Source organism: Labrus bergylta, chromosome 18 (genome assembly GCF_963930695.1).
Source record: "Labrus bergylta chromosome 18, fLabBer1.1, whole genome shotgun sequence".
NCBI classification, from domain to species: Eukaryota; Metazoa; Chordata; class Actinopteri; order Labriformes; family Labridae; genus Labrus; species Labrus bergylta.
The window spans coordinates 15,972,344-15,999,359 of NC_089212.1; the positions used below are offsets into that span (position 1 = coordinate 15,972,344).

General features: G+C 40.6%; 1 protein-coding gene across 7 annotated transcripts in view; it reads left to right on the forward strand.

Moving 5' to 3' along the window:
* The first annotated feature begins 4,955 nt into the window (after window positions 1–4,955).
* Window positions 4,956–27,016, forward strand: part of eml1 (EMAP like 1) — a 51,860-nt gene continuing 29,799 nt past the window's right edge. For 4 of the 7 annotated variants that reach the window (XM_065966131.1, XM_065966132.1, XM_065966133.1 and 1 more), the window contains exon 1: window positions 17,559–18,169. In XM_065966131.1, the coding sequence (XP_065822203.1) occupies window positions 18,103–18,169 (67 nt within the window). In that variant the 5' untranslated portion in view covers window positions 17,559–18,102. Of the gene's footprint in view, window positions 5,153–17,558; window positions 18,170–27,016 lie in introns of those variants that run through there. The other 3 variants (XM_020650169.3, XM_020650170.3, XM_065966135.1) reach the window with 2 other exon arrangements.

Sequence of the window (27,016 nt, forward strand, 5' to 3'; positions counted from 1 at the left end):
ACAAAGTGCTTTACATTAACAAGTGGTGAAATATGCCTTAATTTGGCGTCTCATTAAAAATACATCAGTGTCTTCATCGTGTGGGATTTTAACCCAAAAATAGCAAGACAGCCAATCAAAATGGATCAAGTAACTTTGTATAGTTAAACATTTGAACAACAAAAGATGTTTGCTTTCTTTGTTCTCTGTAACAATGGAGTGCAGCTTCTCTTGTGCAGGTTGTTAAACCTGTGGAGGGCTGTGAAGAGAGCTCTTTGCCACAAGTCCCCAATTAGGGTTCTGCCCACACAGCTATAAAACAGTTAGTGGAATCATTCAGGGGCTGTTACGTTTAACACTATTAAGAGTTCATTAGTACCTGCATACACAAGTGCTGCTTCCATGGGAGGATCATTAACATGGAACCGTTAAAGAGGGTGAGATGCTTTTCATATGAATTTAGCTCCCTCGATCATCTGCTGTCTGAAATATGTAACATTTGGGTCTACACAACACACATACACACACACAGACACACACACAGACACACACACACACTCCTTTTAATATTTGTTTCTAGTTTGACAAGAGAACATCACTGAGTTTTCTTAAATAAAGTATTTATTAAAAATGTCAACAACAATAAAAATACATTTTTTAAGGCAATTTAAACTAAATTAATAGTAGCAGCACTATACATATAATCAAAGAATACATTATTACTCATAGTGCACATCTTGTTGGGAAACTGACTGGACACCATCAATGTCTAAATTGCTGATTGATATGAAACCACTTGTGAGCATTACTAATATTAACCCCCACTATCACTACCGTTTGTTGAAGTAGAGACAGAAGCTAAAGAGAAAGGAAACAGAGATTGTCTGTGTTAAGAAATATAATGAACTCCGTGGTGAGGCAAATAATCTGCAGGGTTGTCTCATTTAACCCCTTTAGAAACTTAGCCTGGTGAAGTGAGTGGATGGCAACTAAAGAAAGTAGAAGCAGCTTGATGAGAGTGACAGAGGCTGAAGAATAGACGGATATAGAGATAGACACCAGAGGAGAGAAAGAAAACCTGAGAGAGTTTTAGTGACCGAGAGTCACAGAGAGATAAACTGAAAAGGGCAGCAGCTAGTGTCTAGTTTGTGAACGATGAATAGATCTCAAGTCACATGTGTGTGAAGTGATGTAATGTAAGGTCCAACACGTATACACTTACTTACTCATATTTATATAAAACAGGATACTTGTAAGTTTGCATCAACATTTATGCTACTTCATATACTATAGACTATATCTACAAATGGACACTTACCTCAGACTCCTCCCGTTGAACAGGATGAAGCCAAAATATTCCTGTGAATTCATGACATTTTGCAAATTTGCATCCAGACTCTACTCAGTAGGGATCGTCTGGAAGAGCTGCATTATTGACATTTAACAGCTTCCGCTACTGAAAACACACTTTTATCTTACAGTTAAGATGGTAAAAGTCCCTCAGGTGAGTACAGTCCACAGCAGAACAGATTCTTTTGTCCGTTTGAAGCAGACACTCAAGGATATTGAAGTTCAGAAAACCTTTCTGTCACCTCTTTTACTGTACTCTTTAATTACATGACTGACAGCATTGGGTAGGCCCCAATGCTGTCAGTCATGTAATTAAATATCGTTTTGTACCATTGAAAGTAACTAAATAAAAGGAAAATTGTCAGAAGAAAGATGATTTGAAAACATAATGGTGTGAAAATAACTTGTGAGGAAACTTGGTTTGAGATTTATCTGACGTGCGTTTAGATTTTATAGTTTGACCCATGTCCCATTTATTAATGTGTAGTATGGAGAGTGTAGAGTATTTGGCTTTTATGACTTATTCTGCTGCAAGTCAGCAGGGGGAACTCTAAATCTTCTGGCTTCACTTGATGCCAAATATTCTGCTGTCCATTCTACATACAGTCTATGTTTGTGACCAAGTATACCAAGATTACCCTCTGGATTGTATAAATATTTGAAGAGCACATGACTCTTAATTTAAAGGAAATCACAAAGGCCACATAACTTATGGTGTCCACTGTCAGGACAACACATTGCTACCACTTTGATGTAACATCTGCTTGAGATTAAAGGCAGCTCTGTGCAGCCTCTCTATTTGATTTATCAAAGGAAAGTAACATGGTTTACCATTTAGCATTGCTGACAGACCTACTTATTGTTAACATGATAAAATGTTTTTTTTTTTAAAGATCTAACAAACAGATACAGATCAAAGTGTGAACATATAAATTCAAACAATTTCACAAATATTTTCCACGGAGTACCACATACGGTCCCATTTTATTTATTACTGAATGGTTGTAAATTCATGATTATGCTGATGACAAAATGTTGTTCTGTTGCACCAGGTTTTTTTCTTTTTAATTGTTTTTTGAGCGGTTGTGGCTCATTGTGAATGTGGGTTGTCTTTGAGTTGACAAGTTGCCGGTTAGGCCCCCAGCTCCTGCAGTCTACAAGTCTAAATGGGCCATGGGTAAGACACTGAAGCCTTAGTTGCTCCTGAAGGCATAGCCATCATTGTGTGAATGAATGTGTGTATAAAAGGTCAAATGTGACATGTGGTGTAAACGCTCTGAGTGGCCAGAAGAGTAGTTCATGTAAGTACAGTGTATTAACTATTTAACCTATACATTTATCTAATTTATACTAGCCTATATAGCAAATGGTTTTCTTGTATGGTACCCTAAAATGAACATTTATTTATTTATTAATAAGTTTCCTTCCCAGTACACATCTTTGATACATTATAAGGTAAGCTCCAACAATATTCATTCAGCAGAAGAAGTTGTAGTTTAGGTTCTCTCAGGCAAAGATTAACAACAAGGAAATGCAGTGAAAGGTCTCCACCATTACACATTTTAAACCAGTTTAGTCTACTTTCAAACTATTAAAGTAACATTTAAATCCCATTTACAACCTCTTGGTGGCTCTTATTTCTCCTGATTGTTGCTTTTATTGGCTTATTAAGAAAGCATTTCCTTCGTTTGTTTTTGTGTCTGTATCACTTTCCATTGTGGCACGACGTGATTGATTATCAGAGCTTGCCCTGTACTTCGTGGTTTCAAATGAAGATAAATCCATCATGTTTAACTGTCATTATACTTTGTGAAATCAGCATTTTACCACTGATAGCTGAAAAGTCTCACACCTACTTTGAGTATCAAAATGTCTTTGTAACTTTCGGAACACATTCATAAATGACCAAAGTTATAATTCTTAGATATCTGTAAGCTCCACAACTGTGAGTTTTAAAGTACTTCTGATATTGCAGACGTCTTAAGTATTTCTCCTGATAACCTAGTTTCTTGTGTGTTGGAAAATGCTGCATTGTTTAAAGCTATTGCAAGAATCCAAGTGTGGCAAACTCATACTAAACCACTTTACAATCTAATTTAACACCCTGCAGGCACCATTGTGGACTCTCAGGAGTATATTACCTCAGCTGAAGTAATTTCATGTGATCATTAGTGAGTGAAAGCAGACATGGAGGTGGATGGTCCACTTTCTGTTTGCCGGAGCAAGAGGGGTCGAGAGGTCTTTGTGGGGTGAAGGTTTGGGTTACGTTTGCAGAAGTGCCCTCGAGCTCTTCGGCAAACAAGACCTGGAGCTCAAACATGAAAGCAGGACCTGGTGTGAAGGCCGGGGTGCTGTGTTAAGTTGGGGGAGCACTGACAGGTCTGAAACACAGATAATGGAGCAAGAAAACCCTCCAACATCTCATCACCTGTGTTCTCTGAAAAAAAAAAACATCTCAAGATAACCCTGGTCTGGTACCCTGCGCTGACACCCCCCCCCCCCCCCCAATCTCTCTGACAGTCGAACTACTGCTGGACAAGCTTAACATGACCCCACTCAGTCACATGCTGGACCTTTCCCTCGTGATAATCCTCCTGAGTCAAGTGACAAAGGGTCAGCTGAGTACGCTGAAAAGAAATTGAGGATTGGGGTTACAGAAAGGTTGGCTGTGAGCTTAATCAAAGCTGAAGAACATTTGTGCACTCAAGTGGGCCAGTAATCTGTAAAGAATTATGAAGTGCGTGGCAAGCACTTTTTTCTTTGTCTGCTGTGTGTATGAAAGGAGCTACGGAGGAGAGGCAAAGCTGGCTGCCATATTTGATTCCCTTTGTTCTCTCCTTCATGGATTCTTTTTGAAGTCGTCTCTTTATTTTTGAGAGAACATTTTCGTCTATATGCTCTCCTGCCTAAAAAATATGTTAAGAAGAATTTGGCAGTGAATGCAACTTCTCAGAAATGACTGTTGCTTAGTTATGACCAATAAAAAACTAAACACTTTGATTGACTTTAAATGTACATTTGGTACAGAGTCACCTGACTCTCAATACCTTGGTATTTAGGCCACTTTAGGAGCTGGAGAAAACAAAGGATTTTTCCCTCGTGATGTGCTGCTTTTTAAACAAAACACAAGCGCCCCCTACAGGACATAAATGCAACTACAGCTAAAAATGACTAAGCCTTTCTGAAATAAAGCCAGGTTTTGGCCAACCTGTATCCCAAGGGAGAAGGAGTTTCCTGGAACTATTTGAATGTTTGTGTTACAGGCTTAAGGGATGAGGAGAAAAGTATACCAGGAAACAACCGTGATTCTGAAACTTTCACGGTGGGATTTTAAGGAGAAATCTTAACATTATTGCAGTGTTGTAGCCTATTGGTTTTCGTTCTTTTCTTCCATCTAATTTTTAGGATATGTGTGGCAGATAAGTCAATGAAATCATAGCTAAGAAAGGCCTGCTATATCTAAAAGTAACCGTATCCCATGGGAGGACTGTTTGTTACAAATTTAGCATCCAATAGCACAGTGTGTAATTTTTGATTGGCATATCCGCTGGCCACTGGTCACATTGTGGAGTTATAGAGAGAGAGAGAGAGAGAGAATGAGAGAGAGGAGAACAAGGAGCTTCAAAGTAAAGCAGGAAAGCTAAACAGAGAGAGTTTGACAGCTACTTGCCTAAATAGAGAGTTTGATAAAGACAAAGTAGGAAAAACAAAGAGGAACGCAGTCAGAAGAAGCAACAAACTGCAGAAACTCAACTGACACAAGAAGACACTGACCTGATCCTCATCTCCCTGGCCATGTCTGACTGTGAGGGGCTACCTACGGGTAAGTGAAAACAGAGAGCATGACTGTTGTGCACATGTGCATGCATGGGGAGAGTAATATGTGAAATGCATATCTGTGCTTACATACTTGTAAATTGTTTGGGTTTGTGTGTCTGCACATGTACGTTTGATGGATGAGGTCTTAGCTTTCTGCTGGGACAGCTCACCCTGCAAGTATTCAGCTGAAAAGAGGAGCTGCTCATAGTTTGGGACCTTATATGGAAACTTAGTCGAGAATTCTCCCTGGTTTCATGAAAACAGAGCAGAATGGCCGCAGAATTCAGAGAGGATGGATTGAGAAAGAAAGGTGCTTTCACTGTTTCCTGAGATAGAAAAATGTGTATACGACAATGCTGCATGTTTTAAAGATGTGTGTGTGTGTGTGTGTGTGTGTGTGTGTGTGTGTGTGTGTGTGTGTGTGTGTGTGTGTGTGTGTGTGTGTGTGTGTGTGTGTGTGTGTGTGTGTGTGTGTGTGTGTGTGTGTGTGTGTGTGTGTGTGTGTGTGTGTGTGTGTCAGATAAGCATTAAATGAAGGGTCATTTCCCGCAAGTGCAGCTAAAGGCCTTTCTTACAGCCTGTCTGACAGACTAACAGAAACAATCCGTTATAAATAGAAACCTTTCTTGTTCCCTCGCTCGCTCATGTTTCACTCTCTTACTTCTCTCTTCATCTGTCTTCTTTTTTTTTTTTTTCATTGCTTTTATCTCCTGTTTCCTTTCCTCTCTGGCTCAGCTCATGCTTGTCTCACACCCGCCAAGATTGTGGATGTTGTAGGTTTGACAGCTTACCACACCTCCCTTATCAACCATATCAAACTAGATAATAGACTTGCCAGGAAATTACATCAAAAGTAAACTCTTAAATCTATGATACACTTACAGGAACAAGATACTTAAACTATGTGCTGTGAGTCTTTTTCAAGATGATTCCTAATTTTACCGTTGTTATGTATCACTTCCACGTCTCTGTGTAAAACTTATTGGTTAGGTATTAAATTCCAACATCACAGGTCATCAAAAGTTCAAAAGACTTGAGTGCAACATCTCAGCATTGTTGTCCAGATATTTCATTGTTAAAGTCTTACATTATTAAGGTAAGGATTTTACACAGGCTTGAACAACCCCGTCGAACTCTGAGAACAAAGTCGTGTGTGGGCACAGAGATGTCTGCAGTGCAGGACACACAGGAGGATGTGTTAGAATGAAGATGTTATCTGATGGAAACGGCAAAGGAAACAGCACTTGGAGAAATAAACAGTTGAGGAAAGTAGCTCAGGACTTCTGGAAGGTTTTCAAGTTCAGTGCACTAATCGGTTTCCTCTGTATAATTAAGCTCACATTTTTGGCAAAATAATATGAACTGCTCTTTTTATGAGGTTGTGTCATGCATTCAGATTCTGCTCTGTACTGATGTTTTATTAAAAATACTTTAAGAATGACTTTTTATTTTACACAGAAGAGATTTTCTTTACAGCAGAATTCTAGATTTTTCCCATTTGATACTTATTATAAAAAATGGCTTTGCACGTCTCAACATACACGATACCCCCATGCTAAAGCAGCTTATCGGAATTCGACCATAACTATTCCCAACAAATGGTCGAACTGTCAGGCCACTATTTTCAATGTGTGTCATTTTTGTCAGACAGTTGACCACTTGATGGCTGGATGTCATCTACTTACTGAGTTGGATTTTAAAGCCAGCTTTCTCCACTCTGTCAGTTCCAAAAGAATTGCACAAGTGACTCAGTTGAGCAGTTTGGTTTGTGTCCTGCAGGTGGCAGCATAAGCATATTTTACAATTTCAAGTGCTCTGACCAGAGATGGATGGAAGGAAATTCATAAAAAGTGATGATTAGAAAGGACAGAGATATGAAAAAGGGAATTGGGGATGCAAGAGGATAGAGAGACAAAAGTGGAGAAAATGAAGGACGACAAAGAAGAGAAGCGGGGAGGGAATGGAAGGGGGGTATGGGGAAGATAAGAGGCAAAGAAGAATGCGGGAGACAGGAATGGTAGGAGTATGAGCGGTTGAGGAGCGAGGCGGTGGCTGTTTCACAGGAGATGTTTTTGGTGAAAAATGAAAAACGTCAAGATGCCGTGTATTAACTGTAGACTGCAAATATTACTGGTATTAACTGAGACGTTTGAGAGCATTAACTGAAGTTGACAAGTCTGTATGATTGACAGCCAACAGCATCCAGAGCCGACAGCCTGTAATACAGATGCTGGATAAAGAGACGTGCGTGAGTGTTTGTGTGCTAGAGTGAGTGTTCAGAAATGTGCATGAGAGATTCAGACGACGTCATTGCCCTCTGACGTCAGCCCTCCATCTGTGCCCTGGTTATGAGGACCCTCAGCTCTGCTGACAGTGAATCCCCTTTTTAACAAAGTAGCTTAAAAAATATGGGTCATTTGACACACCCTCACCTGCAGTTTGTGTGAGTATGTGAGACCCACAGCGAGGAGCCTCCCTGCTACAATACATGCATGAGAGTCAACTCTGCAGCAGACGCCAGATTTACTCAGTGGAGTTTATTTTAGTCTGTATCGATCAGAGGGATGAGGTGCTCTGACTTTGAAAGGGATATTAGAGGAGAGTGCAGGGAAGAAGAAACCTTATTTGATGCAAGAAGAGTAAAGTAAAGATTAACATGAAGGGGGAAGAATTTCTAGTTGAAGGTTCTGCATGAGAAGAGAATAAAAAGATAACGCTGTGTGCTGGAGGGGTGTGCATTCACATCCATGTTTGAATATAAGTGTGTGTGTATGTGTGTGTGCAGGTTTGTACAGAGAGAAAGAGCAGAGTTCTTGGTTGTTCAGGAAATGGGGGAAGGGTGTACATGGATGTTTCAGTGGCCAAGTCAGATGTGATTAATGTTGGCATCGCTTGAGAGAACACAGCCCTGCACACTCTGCAACACAAACCTGAGTCCACATCACACCAAAGCACTATTAGACTAACATTAGGTGAGTTTAGATTAGTGAATGTCTTTATGGAGCTAAAGGGTTAATACATTACAATGTCTCAAACTCACCTGTAAGATGTTCTTTAATGGCCATAAGAATCCTTCACATTAGTACATTTGCATGGACTTTAACCCACTGAATTTCACCAGTGCTTTTCCGACTCCTGTGGCCGAGTTATTGCTCATTAACATATAGATTAGATGAAGAGCAGTCTGTGTAGTTTATATTCATTCTTCCCACTTCTGTAGCATCATTAGTGGAAAGGCGAGGAGGTCAAGCAGAGTGGAAAGAGGCGGGAAGATAGTTTTCAAAGGTTGACATCGAAGCGATGATGGCTCAAACATTACTGCATAACATGAATCATTATATGGTCCTAAATGTTATACTCGGGATTATAAAGTAGGTCCCTTGACGTGCTCACAATAGGCCTCTCAAAGTGTTTGAATGTGTGCATGCTGAAAATCTAATCTTGTTCTCTGCACATATTATGTTACATAATTGTAAGGTAATGTATGATAGTCCACTCCATTCTGGAATATGACACCTCATCCTCTGCCTTTCAGCTTCTTTCCCGAATTTCAGGGAAGTTTTCGTCTTCTTCCAAAGGGTGTTAGAATAAGGCTTGATAAGCAGCAAACTACATTTACTCACAATACCGTAATTTAGTCGCTTTTTTTGTGTACTGTGTCAAAAATGTGTATTTTTTTTCAACCAGCTGTTGCAAACAACTCAGCAACAGGAGTAAAAAAATAAAATAAAATGAAAATCATAAAACCGGTTGAATCATTCCATCAGCTGCATGAACCTGGCCAGAACTACAGCTGCTCAAACTTCACTACATGTTCAGAGTGAAACGGTCAAGAAATGGAAACAATAAATCAAATTCAAAACAAATTCAATTAAAAAATTGTAATGTAATGTTATAAGCAGAGCTAGACAAAAAAATGACTGCTCTTTAAAATCCAACATTTGCTGAGTCATTGTTTTTAATGTAATAGAGGAAGTAATGTAAATCTTCAATCTAGTGTGAGATTCTTACCCTTTTGACCTTTTCTGCACTAACCGGAAAGAAGAGATCAAATCTTATTTTTAACCTCCCCATGGAAAAAGTTAGTACTCAGTACTTACAGTAAATGTCAAATGATGTACTCTTTACTTTCACTTGAGTAAATTCATAGACTGGTCATTTTACTTGTACTTGAGTAAAGCATTTCTGAAGTGACTTGTGTCGAGTAGAATGTGTAAAGCCCTTGATGCAAATGTGTATTAGCTGTTTATCACAGTGACTCACGTGTTCAGAAAACTTCTCATCTCTGTGAAGCACATTGTGAAGATAAAGTGTTGTTTGGCTTTTGGGGGTTATAGGGTTATATTTTGTACACAAACCATTAGGACAATCTTCAGCCATTCGACCTCTTTAAGGAAATCTTCACGAAGATGTATTACGTCATTTTTTGGTTTACATTTCTAATTCCCCTTAAATACATTTTATTTACTTTGATATCTTCATCAGGACATTCACTAATAGCATTAGCCTAATTCACTTATAGCATCAACTCAGGAAGGCTATTAAACATGAAGCTGAAGCCAAGAGAATGGTGTACTAGAGCAGCATAAAGACTGGCAGAGTGAAGGCCCAGCAAGCCTCATCCACCCAAATACTTTTTTAAAATCAGTGCCAGGATATACTTGTCATCGATGTGGGATTGACAAACTACAAACTGAGATTATAGGAAGTTACATATACCAGTCAAATAGTCTCGCACATTCCACAGTAACTGCTGTTTGGGATGAAATTCAGTAGTTTTCGGGCCTTCTTGACTGATCTAGTTTGTGCTTCCACAAGACATTAAGCTAGCCTACCTATCACCTGGATGTAGCATCACAAACACTGTACAGACATGCAAGTAGTAACACAATCTCATCGCCTTTAACTCTCAGCAAGACTGCAAAGAAGAGCACAGGAGGGTTAGGCTATTCCTTTGACACGTTTGATGCTCATGGTTCAGAATCAGGAATAAGAGGTCGCTACAGTGTGATTATTGTTGCTAGGAGTTTATATTGTTTATATTAAACATAACCCAAAACAAAAGCATTATGGCGTGACAAGGACGGGCAAAAAAAAAATACTGATTTACTTCCTGGCTTGAAAGAAATACAACCAATTATTTAATAGTATATTAAGTATTGATTTTGTTCAGTCAAGATTAGATATTACCAGCTGGAGTGGGAGGGAAAGACAGAGTGCGATATTATATTTAAAAAAGAGGTTTGGTGACCTATAAATCTGCAGTGCTTTTTTATCTGTGTTTGACAGGGTTATAAATTCCACCGCACAGAAAAAGAGGAGGACATGTAACGCTGCTCCACTGCCTCAGGATTAGAAGCTATTTACAGCCTAAAAGCAGATTCTCCTCTTCCGCGCTCACGTGCCTTCTCTGCCTCTCATAAAGTCTATCGTTGACACTTCATAGAGATCTAACAGTGGTTAGGACTTCTTTCTCTTTGAGCCTCAACCGTCACACACATTCACTTTCAATAAGCCTGAATCCATTTATTGTAAGTATTTAATTGCTGATAAATCATATCAATTTACTCACATAATGCTGTTATGGTAAAAAGGAAGTGATCTAACTGCACGGTAGAATGGAGAAATCCACAGTAAGACTTGCTTAACACAAAAGACTCCCTCTTTTTTCCGTAATTGAAGAAAGTCTATAAATGTGGGTCTTCGTTGATAATACGGAGTCTAGCAGAAGATTTCTTTATGCATAAAGCCATTAGAGACCACGACCAAAGACTGCATTAAAACACAAGTGGTGACCCAGTTTTTCCCTGAATCATAGCATCATCATTTGGCATTGCTGATGCTTGTGTAGCCCACAACAGAGCACTGCAGTGTGTCGCTGACATTCCCTTTATCCTGGAGCCTTTTTCTCTTTATTTATTGTGCAAATATATATATTATTTATTAAAATATGTATGAGATTGATTTAGTAAGTTAGTTTGTTTAGTTAAAATAATATTCTATTTTAGAGATGGACTTGCAATCTGCAATGGATGGATGGCATGATGGAGTGTTGTAAGTGACTGTAAGTGCAATGCTTGTTTTAGACTAAAGTTCTCTAGTCTAAAACACATTTCCAATGATGGGACAATGAAGTGTATGGTATGGTATAGTATGGTATGATACGATCTGGTTTTGTATGGTGTGGTATGCTTTGCTATGCTATGCTATGCTATGCTATGCTATGCTATGCTATGCTATGCTTTGCTATGTTATGGATAGTAATACCTATAAGATGGACTGCCATGACCTTTTGTACTAATGGCTCCCACTATGAAAATACTAATGAATGATGTAAGAACATCACCATCTGGTAACTTATTTTGGGGACAATTTTCATTTGTTCGTTTACCAAATACCTGCAAAGTTACATTCCTCAGTGAAAGGTTCAGAAAATGAGAATGAGAAAAATCAAAAAAAATAATAATCAAAAGAAATACACACCTACTAAACTCAGAACTTTGGCATTTAGCTGGAGTGGAAGCTTCATAAACTCCTGATGTTAGCACGATAACTCGGTAACTAAGATGGCAAACTGGGGTCAGCATCAGTATGTAAACACGACAGACTTGTTGTTATGGGAACAAAATTATCATTCGGCTTGACCTAAAGCTGCATAGATTCAAGTGTTGGCAGGATAACTCTCCAAACTAAGATGGCGAACATGATTAAAATACTTGCTTTAATATCTTTATCTGAAGCAGAACTGTGAAAAAAATCACTCCGTGGGATTCTCCCTCTTTGAAATTAGGTCACATTTCTTCCTCATAATTTATGACGACAGAAACTTTAAACAGCTCTTCTTTATGCATTCTTTTTCATCTTTCAGGGTTTAATTAACACACATATTTCTCTTTCACAGGAACACGCAAAGTAGCTTGTAAGTTAACTAATGGTGGACTTAACTGTTTAAAGTGTGTCAGTATGACGTCATTAAGTGTCTTAAAATGTGTTTAAACCGACTCTGATTAGTATGAAAGATGACAGGTTATTTTCCCTAGAAGATGGACATTTATATTTAATAATCTGTCTCCCTGTCTCTATCTCTGCCCTCCTGTCCAGACAGTTATCAGAAAGAGAGACCTGTCAATCACAGGCATGACATCCTCTGCTGGCCTGGCCTCTATTGGTGATCCAGGGAAATCAATAGCACAGCAGACTGATATGAGCTAACACACTGTCATACCTTCAGAGCAGATCTTGGCTTTATCGACCAAAGCCTAAGGTAGGATAAAACGTAAATAGATAAAACATTGTGTTCCTATTGCAAGGAGTTTGGCCTTTGAGTGCCAAGGAAAAACATACTAACAGTTTATAAGAAAAAGGAACATTTGTCCACAGGGTGCACAGAAATCAATGCAAACCAAAAGTGCCCGATAGGAGCTTTAAAAATCAAGGACTAAGAGTCTACAGCAAGCAGGTGGAGGCTACTTTTAAGGCTAGCGCTGCTGAGCTAAATGCTAACACCAGCATGCTCAAAATGACAATTCTAATAGACGTTTTTTCGCACTTAAGTTGTTCAACTTTTACTATTTGAGAAGGCAAGTTGCATGCCGTTTTGTAGCATCATTAGCACAACGTAAATATGCATTTATTCTGAGTGTTAGGATGGCCTATTGGCTCAGACTAAGAAAATTAGACAAAAAAAATCAGAATGCAGTCCCATTGAATGTATTTATCCTGAATACAATAAAAATAATAATTGCAGAAAATATAACAAAATGCAAAATATGAAAAAAAAAAAGTCATAGACTGAGCTCTACACGATGCCACTCTGTTTTCACTGCTCGTCACTCCAACAGACCAACAACAACTTTGCAACTCCAAACACGAACCAAACCCAAAGATCTGCAGCTTCCTCTTATATTGTTGTTTCCTAGCAAGAAACAATAATGAAGGTTATCAATTAAGTATCAGGAGAGTAACACCTGTACTTCAAAGGACATCTGGTGAAAAAACAGAACACATTTAAGGAGAGTTCATTCTCCAAATGCCATGAGAGAACTTTTCTTATCTCAGCAACCTAATCACCCCTCTACCTCTACCATACTTGGTGTCTTTCACTAGGCATACCTCCCCATAAGTCAATGGCAGGCTTCTGTGCTTTAATATGCCGTCTTTGTGGTGAAGTTGACAGAGCAGGCGCCCCGATGAACAGAGGCCATGGTCCTCATTGTACCGGTCACAGGTTCCACTCCATAATTCCATGGTAATTCATTCAATACTTTTTGAAATAAATTTTTTTTATGCCAAATTTTCATTCTCTGCACTATGTCCACATAACATGTTATGCATCTGAAATTGATATCAGCAACAGCAGTTTTAACTGTCACTTTTTCAGTAAGGCAAGAGGTTAGCGTAAAGACATCTGGACTTCTGAACTACACGTGAATGTTATCAACAAGCAAATAAATGTGTAACACTGTGTCATGGGGAAGATAGTTTTGCTGACTCTTCCTTGTTGGTTTATATTGAGTGACCTTTGCTACCTGCTGCTCCATACACTTTGGATTGTTCATATTCACCTGTCCTTTTCCAAATGTAAGAAAATGTTTTGTCTTTTGATCAATTTATGAACCCTTATATCATGTTTGTCTAAATCTAAATTCTTTCTTTGGTAAGGCGACAAGGCTATTTAAGAAGCCCTGGTAAAACTTTGCTTTGTCTGGCAACTTTCCCAGCTTCACTAACTTAATGATTTACTAGTCTGAGTATAATTCTCTATCTAAAACATTCCCTTTAAGTTTTGATACGTTCTCAAGATCTACTCCACATTAGCTGTGCAGCATTCCTCAATGTAAAAAAAATGACTTTTCCCCCGGCTTTGTTTGAAATTCAATGTTTGTAGAAAGACCCCAGTTTGGATTAACTCATGGTGTAAAGCACAAAAGAGCCCAATAACCAGGACAGGCTCACAGATGGTGGCTGGATCATACCGAGGATTGACCTTGTTTCCTCTTCAGATCTGGATTTGATTCGGCATAATCCTGGCCCAGTGACTGGCTGACTGATCATCTTTGGATAAAACCGATGTCAGCAAGTTTATTTTCTCTCTTAAGAAGGAAAAGAAAAGCACAGCAACTCTGTTTGAATTTGACCTTCGGGTGCCTCATGAGGACCCGAGCTGTAAAAACAACAGGCCCAGTGAGAAAGCGAAGAAGGCCTGCAGCTGAATTATTCTTATATTAGCACTCTAGGCACCGACACATTTCCAGATGTATTCTGATAAAATAACAGCATGCACCCTGACACTGCAGGTTGTGAATTAATCTTTTAGTTGAACATGATTTCTATTGGACCTATTCCAACCACTGATTATTGAAGTTAAATCATGAAACAAGGAAAACCCAAGACAATGTGTTTTCATAGCTGCATTACATTAATTGAAAACAGTTTTTATTTATTTTTAACACACTGACCTAATATTCAGCCTGACCTACATACAGAAAGCTTAAGTGTCTCTACTAGAACTCTGAACACAACACATCACACTGAATGAGCTGTGAGCGTGGTGAACACTGTAGATGCAGACCAAACAGCTAAACAGTGAGCTGAAAGTCACTGCTAATGCTCTGCTTTGCTAAGGGAAGCAACAGAATAAGAATTAAAATAACACTCAGTTGTACTTTTTTTTTTTTTTTTTAAACATTGACAATAGGTTCCTTAAAGCAAATTAAAGTAATTTTCCATTGTTAACTTAAACTTTCAAGGGAACCAGTGAAAGGAACAACCTCCTAGATGAAATGTTGTGGGATGCACATGTTCAGTATTTGTTATTATAAGTGAGTTATCCTCGCGCTCTGCACAGAACCATCCTGTTTATATTTTTAAGTCCATGTGCGTGTGTGTGTTTATGCACCCTCTGGACTCACTGACGAATGGTGTTGGTGGTGGGGAGGGGGGGTTCAAAAGGATAAGTGTCGAGGGGAGGGGTGGAGCAGCAGTTCCCACCACCTGCCACCCGTGGGTTTGTGTGAAGGTGGGGTTTAGGGACCCATGGGGAAGGGATTTTGGAGGGAATGTACTCCAGTTTTAGCGGCTTCTTCTCACGTGAGCGTATGCACAGAGACTCAAAAATCAGACCTGTCCCTAATCTACACCACCAAATCTGGCCCAGAATGAGATTTTGCAATAATCTGACCCCGCCTTTAGACATAACACTAGTGTGACCTGCATGCTGCAGAACAAAAACACAAAGGATGTTTACAGGGTGTGTTGCTTGCATGAAATTCCTCTCTGGATCTGGATCAAAACAATGGTTGTTGTGGCGTTTTGGTGGTTTAAACCTCTAACACTGAACAAAACACAAAAAAGTGTCACATTTTCATTTGACTTTTTTAAAAATAATGCATACATTCTTAATGAATGCAAATACCCTACTGCATTTCTCAACATTCTCGTCTGAGAGCATTAACTGTAGCTGCAGACATTGAGCTTTAAAAATGGTGCAAAGGTCGACACTGAACATTTAGTGTCTGTGTGTTTTGAAATGTAACATCCATGTGATGCTTCATAAGCACTATTGCAGTGTGTAAATGACAACATGAGTCTACAAAAAGCACCTTGTCTTCTCTTGTAATCCTGTCTTCATACTGTTCTTTGGTGGCTTGACTCTGTTGTGTAATAAGTGAAGCAGAGTGCAGTGTTTTCCTGAGGGAGAGGAGGAAGGAGAAGCTCTGAGGTCAACAACAATAAGGCCTGTACCAGAAACTTATCAACCGTTTAAAGGCGCTTCACTGCATCCCTTTCATGCTACTACAGAAGGTCAAATTTAGCCGGGGACACCTTTGAACCAGAAAGGATTGTGGGTATTTTGAGAGATACCTGCACAGAGAGTGCAGATTATATCGCACCTGCTGTGCCGGTTTAAAAAGCAGCGAGAGAAACAAATCCTTTCATGGAGCTTTTGTCTGCTCCGTCTTGTGATCTCACACTAAAAGGGAGAACATCTCAGACGTGAATATAGGCCAAAGACTCTGTCTTCTTTGGCTGCTTATTTCCCCCTGCTAGCTTGAACTATAAATAATGCAAAGACCCCCCCCTCCTCTCTGCACATACAAAACCCCCAGGTTTTTGTAGGGTATCCCCTTTTTCTTACACGGAACCCACCCCTCCTGTTCACTTTTTTTTAATTTGCTCCATCTCTTTCTTTTCCCCCTCCCCCTCTCTTTCCCATTTATTCCTCTCTTTTCTCAATCCCCCCCTCTCGTCTCCCTTTCATTTGCTTCCCCTCTCGGCCTTGTTTAAAGATCTCTTGCTCTCGGTGCAGGCTGCAGAGTGGCAGATAAGACGCACAGAGGACAGAATGATAATCATGTTTAGGTGCAGCAGTGATGCCCGGCCAGCGTTCAGTCTGAGCGTGTCTGGAGGAGAGTGTGTGATGCTGGTTTGTTATTGTGTCCCAGTATGACTCTGCACCATGTACAGGAGAGTGTGTGACTGTGTGTGACCGTGTGTGTGTGTGTGTGTGTGTGTGTATGTGTGTGTGAGTGTGTGTGTGTGTGTGTGTGTGTGTGTGTGTGTGTGTGTGTGTGTGCAGGAACAGGAGAATAAAGCAGTCACTCTATTAAGCGACAACGAAAGGACTGTTTTCTTTATTAGTTTGTCACCTTTACTCTTTCCTTTCCAAACACGTTTTGGCTTCTCCTTTCTCTCCTCTTACATTTTCCTTTCCTTCCTTTCCTCCATCACTTCCCCCTTTTCATTTCCTCTTCTTTCCTCCCCTCTACCCTTCTTTCATTTCCTTTCCTTTCCTTTCCACTCACCAACCCCCTTCCTTTTTTTTCCTCTATGGCCACCCCTTTCTTCTTTCTTTTCTTGTATGTCTCTACCCCTTTCTCCTTTCTCCTTGCCTACCCTTTTCCCCCTTTCTCTCTCTACCCTTCCTAGTCCTCATCTTTCTTTTACTTTCCTTACTCTCCATCCTATCTTCTTGGCCTCTAATTTCTTCTCCTACACTTGTCTGCTCCTACCTTGTTTTCTCTCCTCTCCTTGATTTTCCTCCTCTCCTTGCATGTCTCCTATCCTACATCTCCTCCCTTTCTCCCCCCCCTCCTCTGCTTCATCCTCCTCTCTGTCCCTCCCTTCTCTCCACGTATTTCCTCTTCTCTCCTGTCCCATATTCTACTTCTCTCTCATTTTTTACTCAGGCTATTCCTCTTGCGTCCCCCCCCCCCTACCTCTCTTGTCCCTATCTCCACTCTTCTATTCAACCCTTTCCCTTCCTTTCATCCTCTCTTCCTCACTCCTCTGCCATCATGACAGAGGAGGAGGATCTTTCCGGCAGGCCCAGCCCCCCCTGCGCTCTGACTCGTCCACTCAGTGTGACAGGGGAAGGCTGGGCTGTCCCGAGCTTTATCTAAACACTCACACACACACACACACACACACACATAAACACACACACAGAGCCTCCCTGCGCTCAGCTCAAGCCCTCTTAAAGCTGTGTTTTTTTTCTGCTGGAGATCAGCGCTAGCTAACGACACACAGCTGCTTCTCCCGGAGACAGAAGGACAAGAGGAGGGAGGGGAGAACAAGGAGAGAGGAAAACAAAACCGCCTGCAGCCTCTTAACTTCTGTGTCTCTGCTGCAGCTCGTTCCTCTGCAGGGACTGTTTTCTGCTCGAGTTCAGGACTTTTTTTTTTTTTTTAAAAGGAAAAGGTTGGAGGTTGGAGTTCGCATGCCATAATCGGAGTGAATGGGTTGCCATGGTTACTCACCCAGGGAGCTTGACCCGTGCTGAGTGAATGGAGGGAGCGCCAAGTGAGCGATAAACTAACGGAGGGGAGTCACCAGAGAGAGAGAGAGAGGAAGAGAGAGGAAGAGGAGAGAGAGAGAGAGAGAGGAAGAGGAGAGAGAGAGAGAGAGAGAGGAAGAGGAGTGGTGGATAACAGAGGAGCAGAGCAGAGGTTGAGAATGGAGGACGGCTTTTCCAGCTACAGCAGCCTGTATGACACCTCATCACTGCTACAGTTCTGCAACGGTAACACCAACTTTAATCCTCTTCCTGTCCACCCCCCCCCCCCCCCCCTCCATCCCTCCTGCTGCATGTTTGTTTCTGTGGGTTTGACATGTCACCAGCTGACTGGCTAAACTTGACTCCAAGTAGAGATGGGTGTCTCTGTGCTTTCCTGACTTGAGCTATTTTAGCTCCAGTAAAGAAATGGGTCATATTTGAAGTTGTAGTGCATGGTAGGAGTCTAGTTTGAGACTATTTTAACTTTGCAGATGTTTAGACAGAAAACTTTGCATGGTAAACATATTGACAGGGGACATTACCAGACTACTATATCACAATCAAAAGGTTACAGGTGTGTTTATAATGTTTTTTTGTTCTAGTTAAAAAGCGAATTAAGCAGCATTTGATTACAGACAGTGATCAAAACAGAATAGAAATTAAAGACATGCCCTGCAGTGTAAAGTGAAAATGCTTTATCTTTCTTATAGTTCCCCTCATTTCTTCGCTTGGCAGATGTATCCCCAGACATTTGATTTGAAAATAGGGACAAAAAAAAATGCCCCGGAATCAAGGGTGGGAACCGTTCATTTAAAATTTTACAGTGCATGATATTTCCCTCCTTTGAAACTTGGCACAGATTTGGCTACATACAGTACGTGATCACAAACATATTGAGAGAGGGTATTTACATAAAAACAGTGTGTGGAATTGAAGGGAAGTCTGCAGAAATCAAGGCCAGACTAATGTCAACAGTGAATGTGAGCCAGCAGACGTCAGGAGAGCCAATAAACAAAGACAGGGAGAGCAAGAGGAGCCGTGGGTTAGCTCACAGCGCTGCCCTGATTACTCTGGTTCTGCTTGATGTGACGAGGGCTCTGTTATGAATATATTTCCCCCCTGTTGGCTGAATGAGACAGAACAGGACAAGACACTATCGCTCATGTTGTCTGCTAATGGCATTTGTTCGCTTGCAGAGGGAGAAACGGTACTCAAGGCAGTTATGGGTGGGAGAGAGAGGGTGACTCAGGGAAGAAGGAAAGCAGCGTGACACATCAGAATGACATCAGTTTTGGGATCTAATTCTAAGAAGCTCTACTTTCTATTCTTTTAGCGTAATACATTTATTTGACATGTATTTGACTTTGAACAAAAACAGCTCAATTGCACACAGAAAAAAAGTGCTTTTACCTCAGTGTAAAACACCCAAATAATGAGACTCCAGTATGTTACTCACTCTCTGCATACTAACAGAGTACAGTTAGTGAGCCCCCCTGCACAAAGAGGATTATCCCCAACACAATGACCAGTGTCTCCAATAGAGACCGCCACTGTAGTAGAGGGAATTTAAAAACAGGCTGCAGTGCTGATATGAGCACATTCAGGGACCCCCAAAAAGAGTAACAGAATAGTTTCCCTGTTGTTTTCAATGGACATGTAACATTTTTCAGTGTCTCCTTTGCAGTTGCAATGTGGCTAGCGAGTATAATTGTTGAAGCGTGGAGTAAAGGGTAATTGCCAACGGTGGATAATGAAAAAATCTATAATATTTACTGCGCTGTGTAAGCACTAGCAGTCGATGGGATGAGGGAATACTGGTGTCCATCAGAGCAAATCCTGGAAGTAAAATTACAAAGCGGTGTCTCCCACCCTGAATACTGGAATGCTGGTCTACTTTCATGAATCACTGATGAGGGGAATCTATTGAAAGCTTTTTTTTTTATCCCTTATGAACTTCCCTCATTAAATTGACAGTAACTGCAGAGATAGACATGCAGACAAAGAGAAACAGAGTTGCAGAAGGTTATGTTGAGATAGATCATTCAAAATGGGGTTATATATCTTCTAAGTTAACATATTCAGTGTAAATGTTCCAACATCCCGGACATGGAGGGCTTCCTGTGGGACATCAGGTGCATAAATAACTAACTGAAGATGTAACATTTGCTTCATTTGTTTATGGCAAGTTGTGTGAAATCAGTCATGATAAGGAAGAAGGAAGAAGTAATAAGGTCGGGCATCAGACGGTATCAGGTTTCACAAATACATCATTGTATGATCAGTGCTGATTTCACCACCCTCTGTCTCTGAATACTGGAGAAGCTATTATTATCTACAACTAGCAGGAGATATTTCTACATTTCTGCTCAAGTAGGGTTCCTGTGACATGAGCAAAGTGCTGACAGTGCCAAAGAAAACAGCTGGAGTGAGTCTGTCAGACTGACCTGAAAAACCGGTGTAGCTGTTGATGTGCAATGTCAGAAAAAGAGCTCTACTTGAGACACAAATCTCACAAATTACAGAGCAAGGGCAAGTACAGCATGTCAGTATTGTGGAACACATGTGTTGCCCCTGAGGCTCAGCGGCTTGGGAAGAAGTTAAGTGTCAGAGCAAACAGAGACAGTCATAGGCAGCAGCCAGTAGGGTCTTAAGATCCCCCTGAAAAAAGCCTAGCCGCCAAAAATCTCGATCCATGTAAGATAACTGTAATGTGGTCGCACGACTGTGCATTTAAAAAAAAACGTCGTTCCAGTGCTTGTTTTGCAATTTGATTGGTTGGTTCACATCATCCAGGTATGATTTGAACCCACCAATCAAGGTATCCTATTAGGTATTGTTGCAAGTCTGCATGTTGTGAGACATCATAAACATGTTACTCGTACAGTTTTTGGTCCAGGATTCACTCCCAGCAACTTACCCAGTTGGTTGAAATAAAATACCTTTAAGTTAATCTGATTACATACCAAATAACGTTTGTGAGGGAGAGCGTTTGGTAGGTCACGTCAATCACAGACGTTAATTCAAGCTTTGAGGATGCCAACATGGTGGAGACATTTTGTCGCAGCAAATGGGGAAAAGATTTAATATTGCAAATGAGCGTCACTGAAAGCAAGAGATGTGTGTCGTGCACTGTGTGCCTTGAGCTAACATTAGCTTCAGCTAGCAGGAAGTCGTGCTAATTGTGTTAATTCAAAGCTGAATTCCTTTGTAAATCCGCAGATGCTTTTTTGTTGTGACTTGATTTTGTTTTGTCTTTGTTTTGTTATGTAGTTTAAGGTACAGAATGAAGTCTCACCCAGTCTACATTCAGTAAGCTTGTGATTACACACTTTAACACATGTTGCCCTGTCATGGCCAGCACCCAGAGTTAGAGCCTTTGGGTTTTCTTACCGTGCAAGGTTGTTTGTAATCCTTTACAATGTCATGTTCCCTCTCTGAGAGAGGCTGATGAATTAAGACATGCAGCTCAGAGGCTGTTGCCAGGGATCTCCAAACTTTCGTCGCCTTGCTTTCTCTCTATTCCCTTCACGAGACAAAGGACTAAAAATAAACCAAATTGATTCGAGGTAAATAGGCCTTGTTCTAACAGACTGCATAATTAGGTTAGCCTTAGTTACGATGTGTGTGTGTTTAAGTCTGTGACAGTAGCGCTCACACATTTGCAGGACCGCGGCGTTTGTGTGTGTTTGTATGTGTGTTGTTCCTGTAGGCAAAGTGATATCACACTGCTGTCCAGCTGAACCCAACCCCACTCTAAGCAAAAGTAAATGATGTCATTCATGGCTCTTCCACTCTCTCTCTCTCTCTCTGTTTCTCAACCCGTGTGCTGTGGATCATCCAACCAAACTAATGTTCAGAGACTAGGTCAGCTAAACTGCAGACACGCGCAGGCTGCATGCTTTGTCCTCAGGAGGTCACAGCTACAGTAGCTCATCAGGCTAACTGAAAATTAGCCTCATTACACACTCTGACACGCGCACACACACACACACACACACACACACACACAACTGATTACAGCTGATAGAGGAAGAGGATCCTTTAGAGGAGCTCTTGTTATCTAGATCAAATCAATAAAATCACAATTTGCAGTATGTTGGTCCTAGAGAAGAGGACAGTTGAGAATGAATTAGTCTGTGTTGCGCTCCTGGTAATGAGGTTGCTCTAGCCCCTCTAATGCACCAACGAGGGCTGGTATTGTTTTTTCAATCAGTCATTTTCTTATCCCTCATTCATACTTTGATTAGTGAGTAAAATGACATAAAGTAGAAAGACATGTCTTAAATTCGAAGGACCAAAAGCTCCCACATGGTATCAATCCAGAAAGTATCAGTCTGAAAAGTATCAACCCTCCACCTATTGGATATATTACTTTCCCTGTTTACTGTAAGATGTGTCTAATACTTTAGTGTATGATCAAAACCTTACTAAACTAAAGCAGGTTTAAAGTTCCACAAGTTCAGTTTCATATCACACAATGGAGTTAGGAATCAAGTGGCTGTTTGGAAGAAAAGCTCTTATTGGCAATAATGTTTGGTGTGCCAAATATGCGGCCCAAATGTGCATGGTCATGATTGCTTATAGGCATAAGAGAAAGCAACCTTTTGTTCATTTTCGCTTCAAGCCCCCATAGCTCTCCATATTTTACCACCTAAATCTGTTAATAAGTCAATCCGGCTCACTTACAGCGCCGTACTACTCATGATCACACTCATGACCATCACAAAGCGTGCAGTCATCCACTCAAATCTTTTCTGCCTTAATTCATCAGAGAGATTAGTTATTTCACCTTTTCGAATAATGATGTCGGCTCACATTTGAATCAAACTTTTTTTATTAAACCTTTGTACTCCATACTTGGCAACATGCACCCACGGGCTCCTTGGCACAATCCTCACCGTACTGGCGGAATCCCCCTGTGACACCAGAACACGCCAGCAAGGAAAGGTGATACAGAGAAATGGAGAGCATTTCAAATTTGCCAAGTGCAAAATGAAAAAAAAAAAAAAAAAAAGGAAGTAAGTTTGAGTCAGCTGCAGTGACGATGGATGGGACAGACGCGCAGGGCGGAGAGGTGGGATGTTGAGTAAGACGTAGGCTCGCTTGACGTGTGTCGGAGGTGTTTGATTCACAGCAGAGATGACGCGACTCCATCCAGTCTCCTCTGTGTCTTGGCTCAGCATCTATAGGTGTCTCCTTCCAAACCCTGATTCGTGATGGCACGTGTGGAGGGATTAGGATTAAAGCTCACGTTACTGAGCACAGTAGCCAAGGAAGGAAGGATGCTAGGGAGGGAGAGAGGCGAGACTTAGTGTGACTTTTATTTTTGACTTGGCATCCAGCTTAGACGCTAAAGCTGAATTATGGTTAAATATGTATTGACAGAACGTTTTTCTTACATTTATTGAAGGTTAAAATTGCTTGGATGCCTGACTCTAAACTCAAAGACTTTTTTTTATTCAACAGACTGTATGTGATCCTCTTTCTACAACTACGACTGCTGAACCTGAGGCACGGCTGTTTAAAACTTCCCAAGAAATAGTGAAAAAAGGAGAATGAGGAAATAATGTTTCTTTGTAACCTGTAACATGTTTCAGAGCAGCAGTTTAATAAATATCGACCTGAATGGAAGCTCATGCGCTGCTGCTGATTCATTTAAAGGCCCGTATTGATTTCCAATTGCCGTGTCAGTGAGAGCACTCCCTGTTTTTTTTTTTTTTTTAAATCATCATGCTGTCCCTCTCTCAATGTTGCTGGACTTCTTCAGTTCTTAACTCTCTTTCTCTTTCTCCTTCTTCTTCTTCTTCCTCTTCTCTCTCGCTCTCAGTTTCTCCTTCACCCATCATCCTCTGCTACACTCTCCCACGCTCTTTGTTTGATCTTGTGCGAGTGCCCCCAATATGAGCTCAAAGTGCTTTTTTTTTCTTCCCTCCAGACAGGCAGATACTGAGTCTGGCGGTTTTGCTCTTCTGTAGTCACGAGTCAGGCTGTGTTTTATCTTCCTCTCCACTGTACTGCTAAGGGTTCACCCTGCCCTTTCTCTTTCATGTTTTTTTTAGAATAAGGAGCTGTTAGCTGCTAACAGATCCACACAGTGACATTGCTGGCTCATTAAATGTGAGCATGAGATAGAGTGTGTGAAACAAGACAGCAGCAGATAGACTGAGCCTATTGCTCTGGACCATTTTAAACAGCAGATTGTGCTGTATGGGGAGTCACGCTGTGTGTGTGTGTGTGTGTGTGTGTGTGTGTCTGTGTGTATTTGAGATCTGTCCGAGCCAGCAGATATGAGGCTACCCCTTCTTGCCAGTTAAGTAAGGATACCTTCACTTGCCCAGTGAAAGCAGTAAATCCTTGTTGTGCCATTCCTTCACAATAGTTTACCCTGAATATGAATGTGTAATAAATAAATGTGTGAGGAAAATTGATTAAGTAATATAGTAATATATCATCCATGTCTGTCACTATTCTGGCATCCATGCCAGTGTGCATATTAGATCTTATTGGTGTAATGTTATTCTTGTGATTTAGCAAACACATGAAGTGCTATCATACAGAATACCATATGGCTTGACCGAATCACAGTTTTAAAGCCACAAAAACGTTTAAAAGGTTAAAGGCTGAAATAGAATATAGTTTTTGTTTAGTATTCACTTGGCGATGGCACTTGTGATTCAGAGGTAGCAGCTTGAGACAAAATGATCAAGATAAAGTTTTTGTGGTTCAGCAGCCATTTTCACTTTTGAATCTAATTTAAGGAAACAAGTTACATTACAGATAGCACAAAGTCATCTGCATTTTATCAGAGTGACTCTCTGTAAAACCCAACATTAAAGCATTACTTTCCTGCAGTTTGAGCAAAAGTTTGCACTATGAACACATCTATAAAAAAAACATGTCTTTGTTTCTAGAATATTAATTAGGTTTTTTGAATAAAAGTTAGTAAAATGAACGACAAAGACGGTAACAGTATTTTATTGAACACATTTTGATAAGGCAGAGGTACTTTCTTGCTGATTTGCTCTCTGGTTGTGCACAGTTTGAACATTTGTATTCACTCAGAAGTGTTTTGTCCTCTTGGTTACACACATATTGTTATTCCTCGTGTGGTTATCTCTGATATTTTTGCATTTTTATTCAGAAACAAGGTCAGAGTCAGTGTGCTCATGGACACAGCCTTTTGGTGAGCCAGCGGGTAGGGATGCCATTTGTTGTCGAGTGTATTTCTCTCCCTCTCTCTCTCTCTCCCTCTCTCCCTCTCTCTCTCTCTCTCTCTCTCTCTCTCTCTTATCTTTTCCTGCACTGACACACATTCACTCAGCATGACCCACTAAAACAATCAGGCATGTAAAGCGGGAGAGAGCGAGTTCTTGTGCTAAATATACACACCAACTCTGCGTGTGTCTGGTTGTGCGTGTGTGTAACTCATCCTTCTGGCATTCAGACATGAAAGAGAGAAGCACTCTATTGTCATACTTTTGTGTATTTGTGTGTCCGTGTGCCCATCTTCAAGTTCACTATGTGTGTGTATGTGCATGACAGCACAAGGTCAGAAGGGGAGACCGACATTCTGCGTGAGTCCTTGAAAAGGATGTCAGGGATGAGTAAAAAATACCATGAAAGAGACAGAAACAGAAGAGCCATGCTTCCACCCTGCATGGAAATACTCTCTGCAGGACTTTTACCTGAGGGGGAGGGTGGCTTCTAATAAATCACACTAGTCAGCAAAATCCCAGGGATATGCCATTATTTTTAGTCCCTGCTTTTGAAGCTCAGAGTGTCAACATGGTTATCTTGTTTGGAATACAAAAAGATTGAATTAGATTGTTCAGATGCTGCAAAGAGCAGTCAGGCATTTATGTATGTTTCAGATTTGCATGCAAATTATTTATAGTTCTTAAAATCAGTGTGTAAGAGAGAGAGAGAGAGAGAGAGAGAGAGAGAGAGAGAGAGCACAGGTATGTGTGTCTGCATTCATGTGCACACATGCATGTCCGTACATATGAAGGTCTGTGATTATGTTCTGTTTAAATCCCCGTGTATGTCATCAAACCATTTAGGATTAATTAAAGATCAGTTCAGATATTGTTACAAGGTGAGTGTCAGCTCGACTATATTTATGCTAATTATCTCCATCAGTCTATTGTCTCCAGCGGGTCTGAAGTCTCAGCCCATTGATTTGGTTGCTCCAAATCCAGGACTTCATCTGGCCAGTTGTGATGCGAACAGATATAATTAACCTCTGGGTGCCTTTGGTGCACCTCCCAGAGGCTGCTCAGCACCTAATTGGTGTCTTACACCTGCTGTTAATGGAAGAACCGAGGGGGAAGCCCCGACTCTGCGTGTGTGTGTGTGCGTGTGTGCGTGTGTGCGTGTGTGCGCGTGTGTGTGTGTGCGTGTGTGTGTGCGTGTGTGTGTGTGCGTGTGTGTGTGTGTGTCCCTTTGCATGTGTTCATCCTGCCTGTAACAGATGGAGAGGGAGAAGAGGAGAAACTCATTAGATATTCCATTAAAAATACATTCATCCAGAACACAGGTGCAGAGATGAGAGTGAAGACGCTGGACATGATTATTTGATTTGTTTTTCTTCTCGATGTGACATTTGTCTGTTTTAATGAAGGGTTAAAAGAAGGTCCATTCTTTAAAATTTTCTTTCTTTTCAGTTTTTTCTTTGTATAGCTAGTGCTCTTTCTTTAACTTAGTTTAGTGCAGCAACAATCCAGGATGATTTCAGAGAGCATTGATCATAAACATCAGAGGGAAATTCCACATTTTGCTTTCTGATTCAAAGAGCAAGTTTTATTATACAGTGATGGTCAACGGTCATAGAGCCTTTTACTGTCAGTAAAGAGCTTTATTAGCCAATCGAAATGCAGGAACTGCGTCATTAAAAGATTCTGCAGATCCTTTTCAAAACCTGGTTAGACTATTGCACCTTTCAAAGGAGAGCCAATCAAACCATGAAATACCGTGAATGTGCATATTGGCCGTTCAATTTAAATCATTTTGACCTGATAATGGTTGTTAGTACTGAATTTCATGTTTTATTAATGTGCAGCGAGGTTTTACTGAAATTCAGCAAAAATTAAAGCA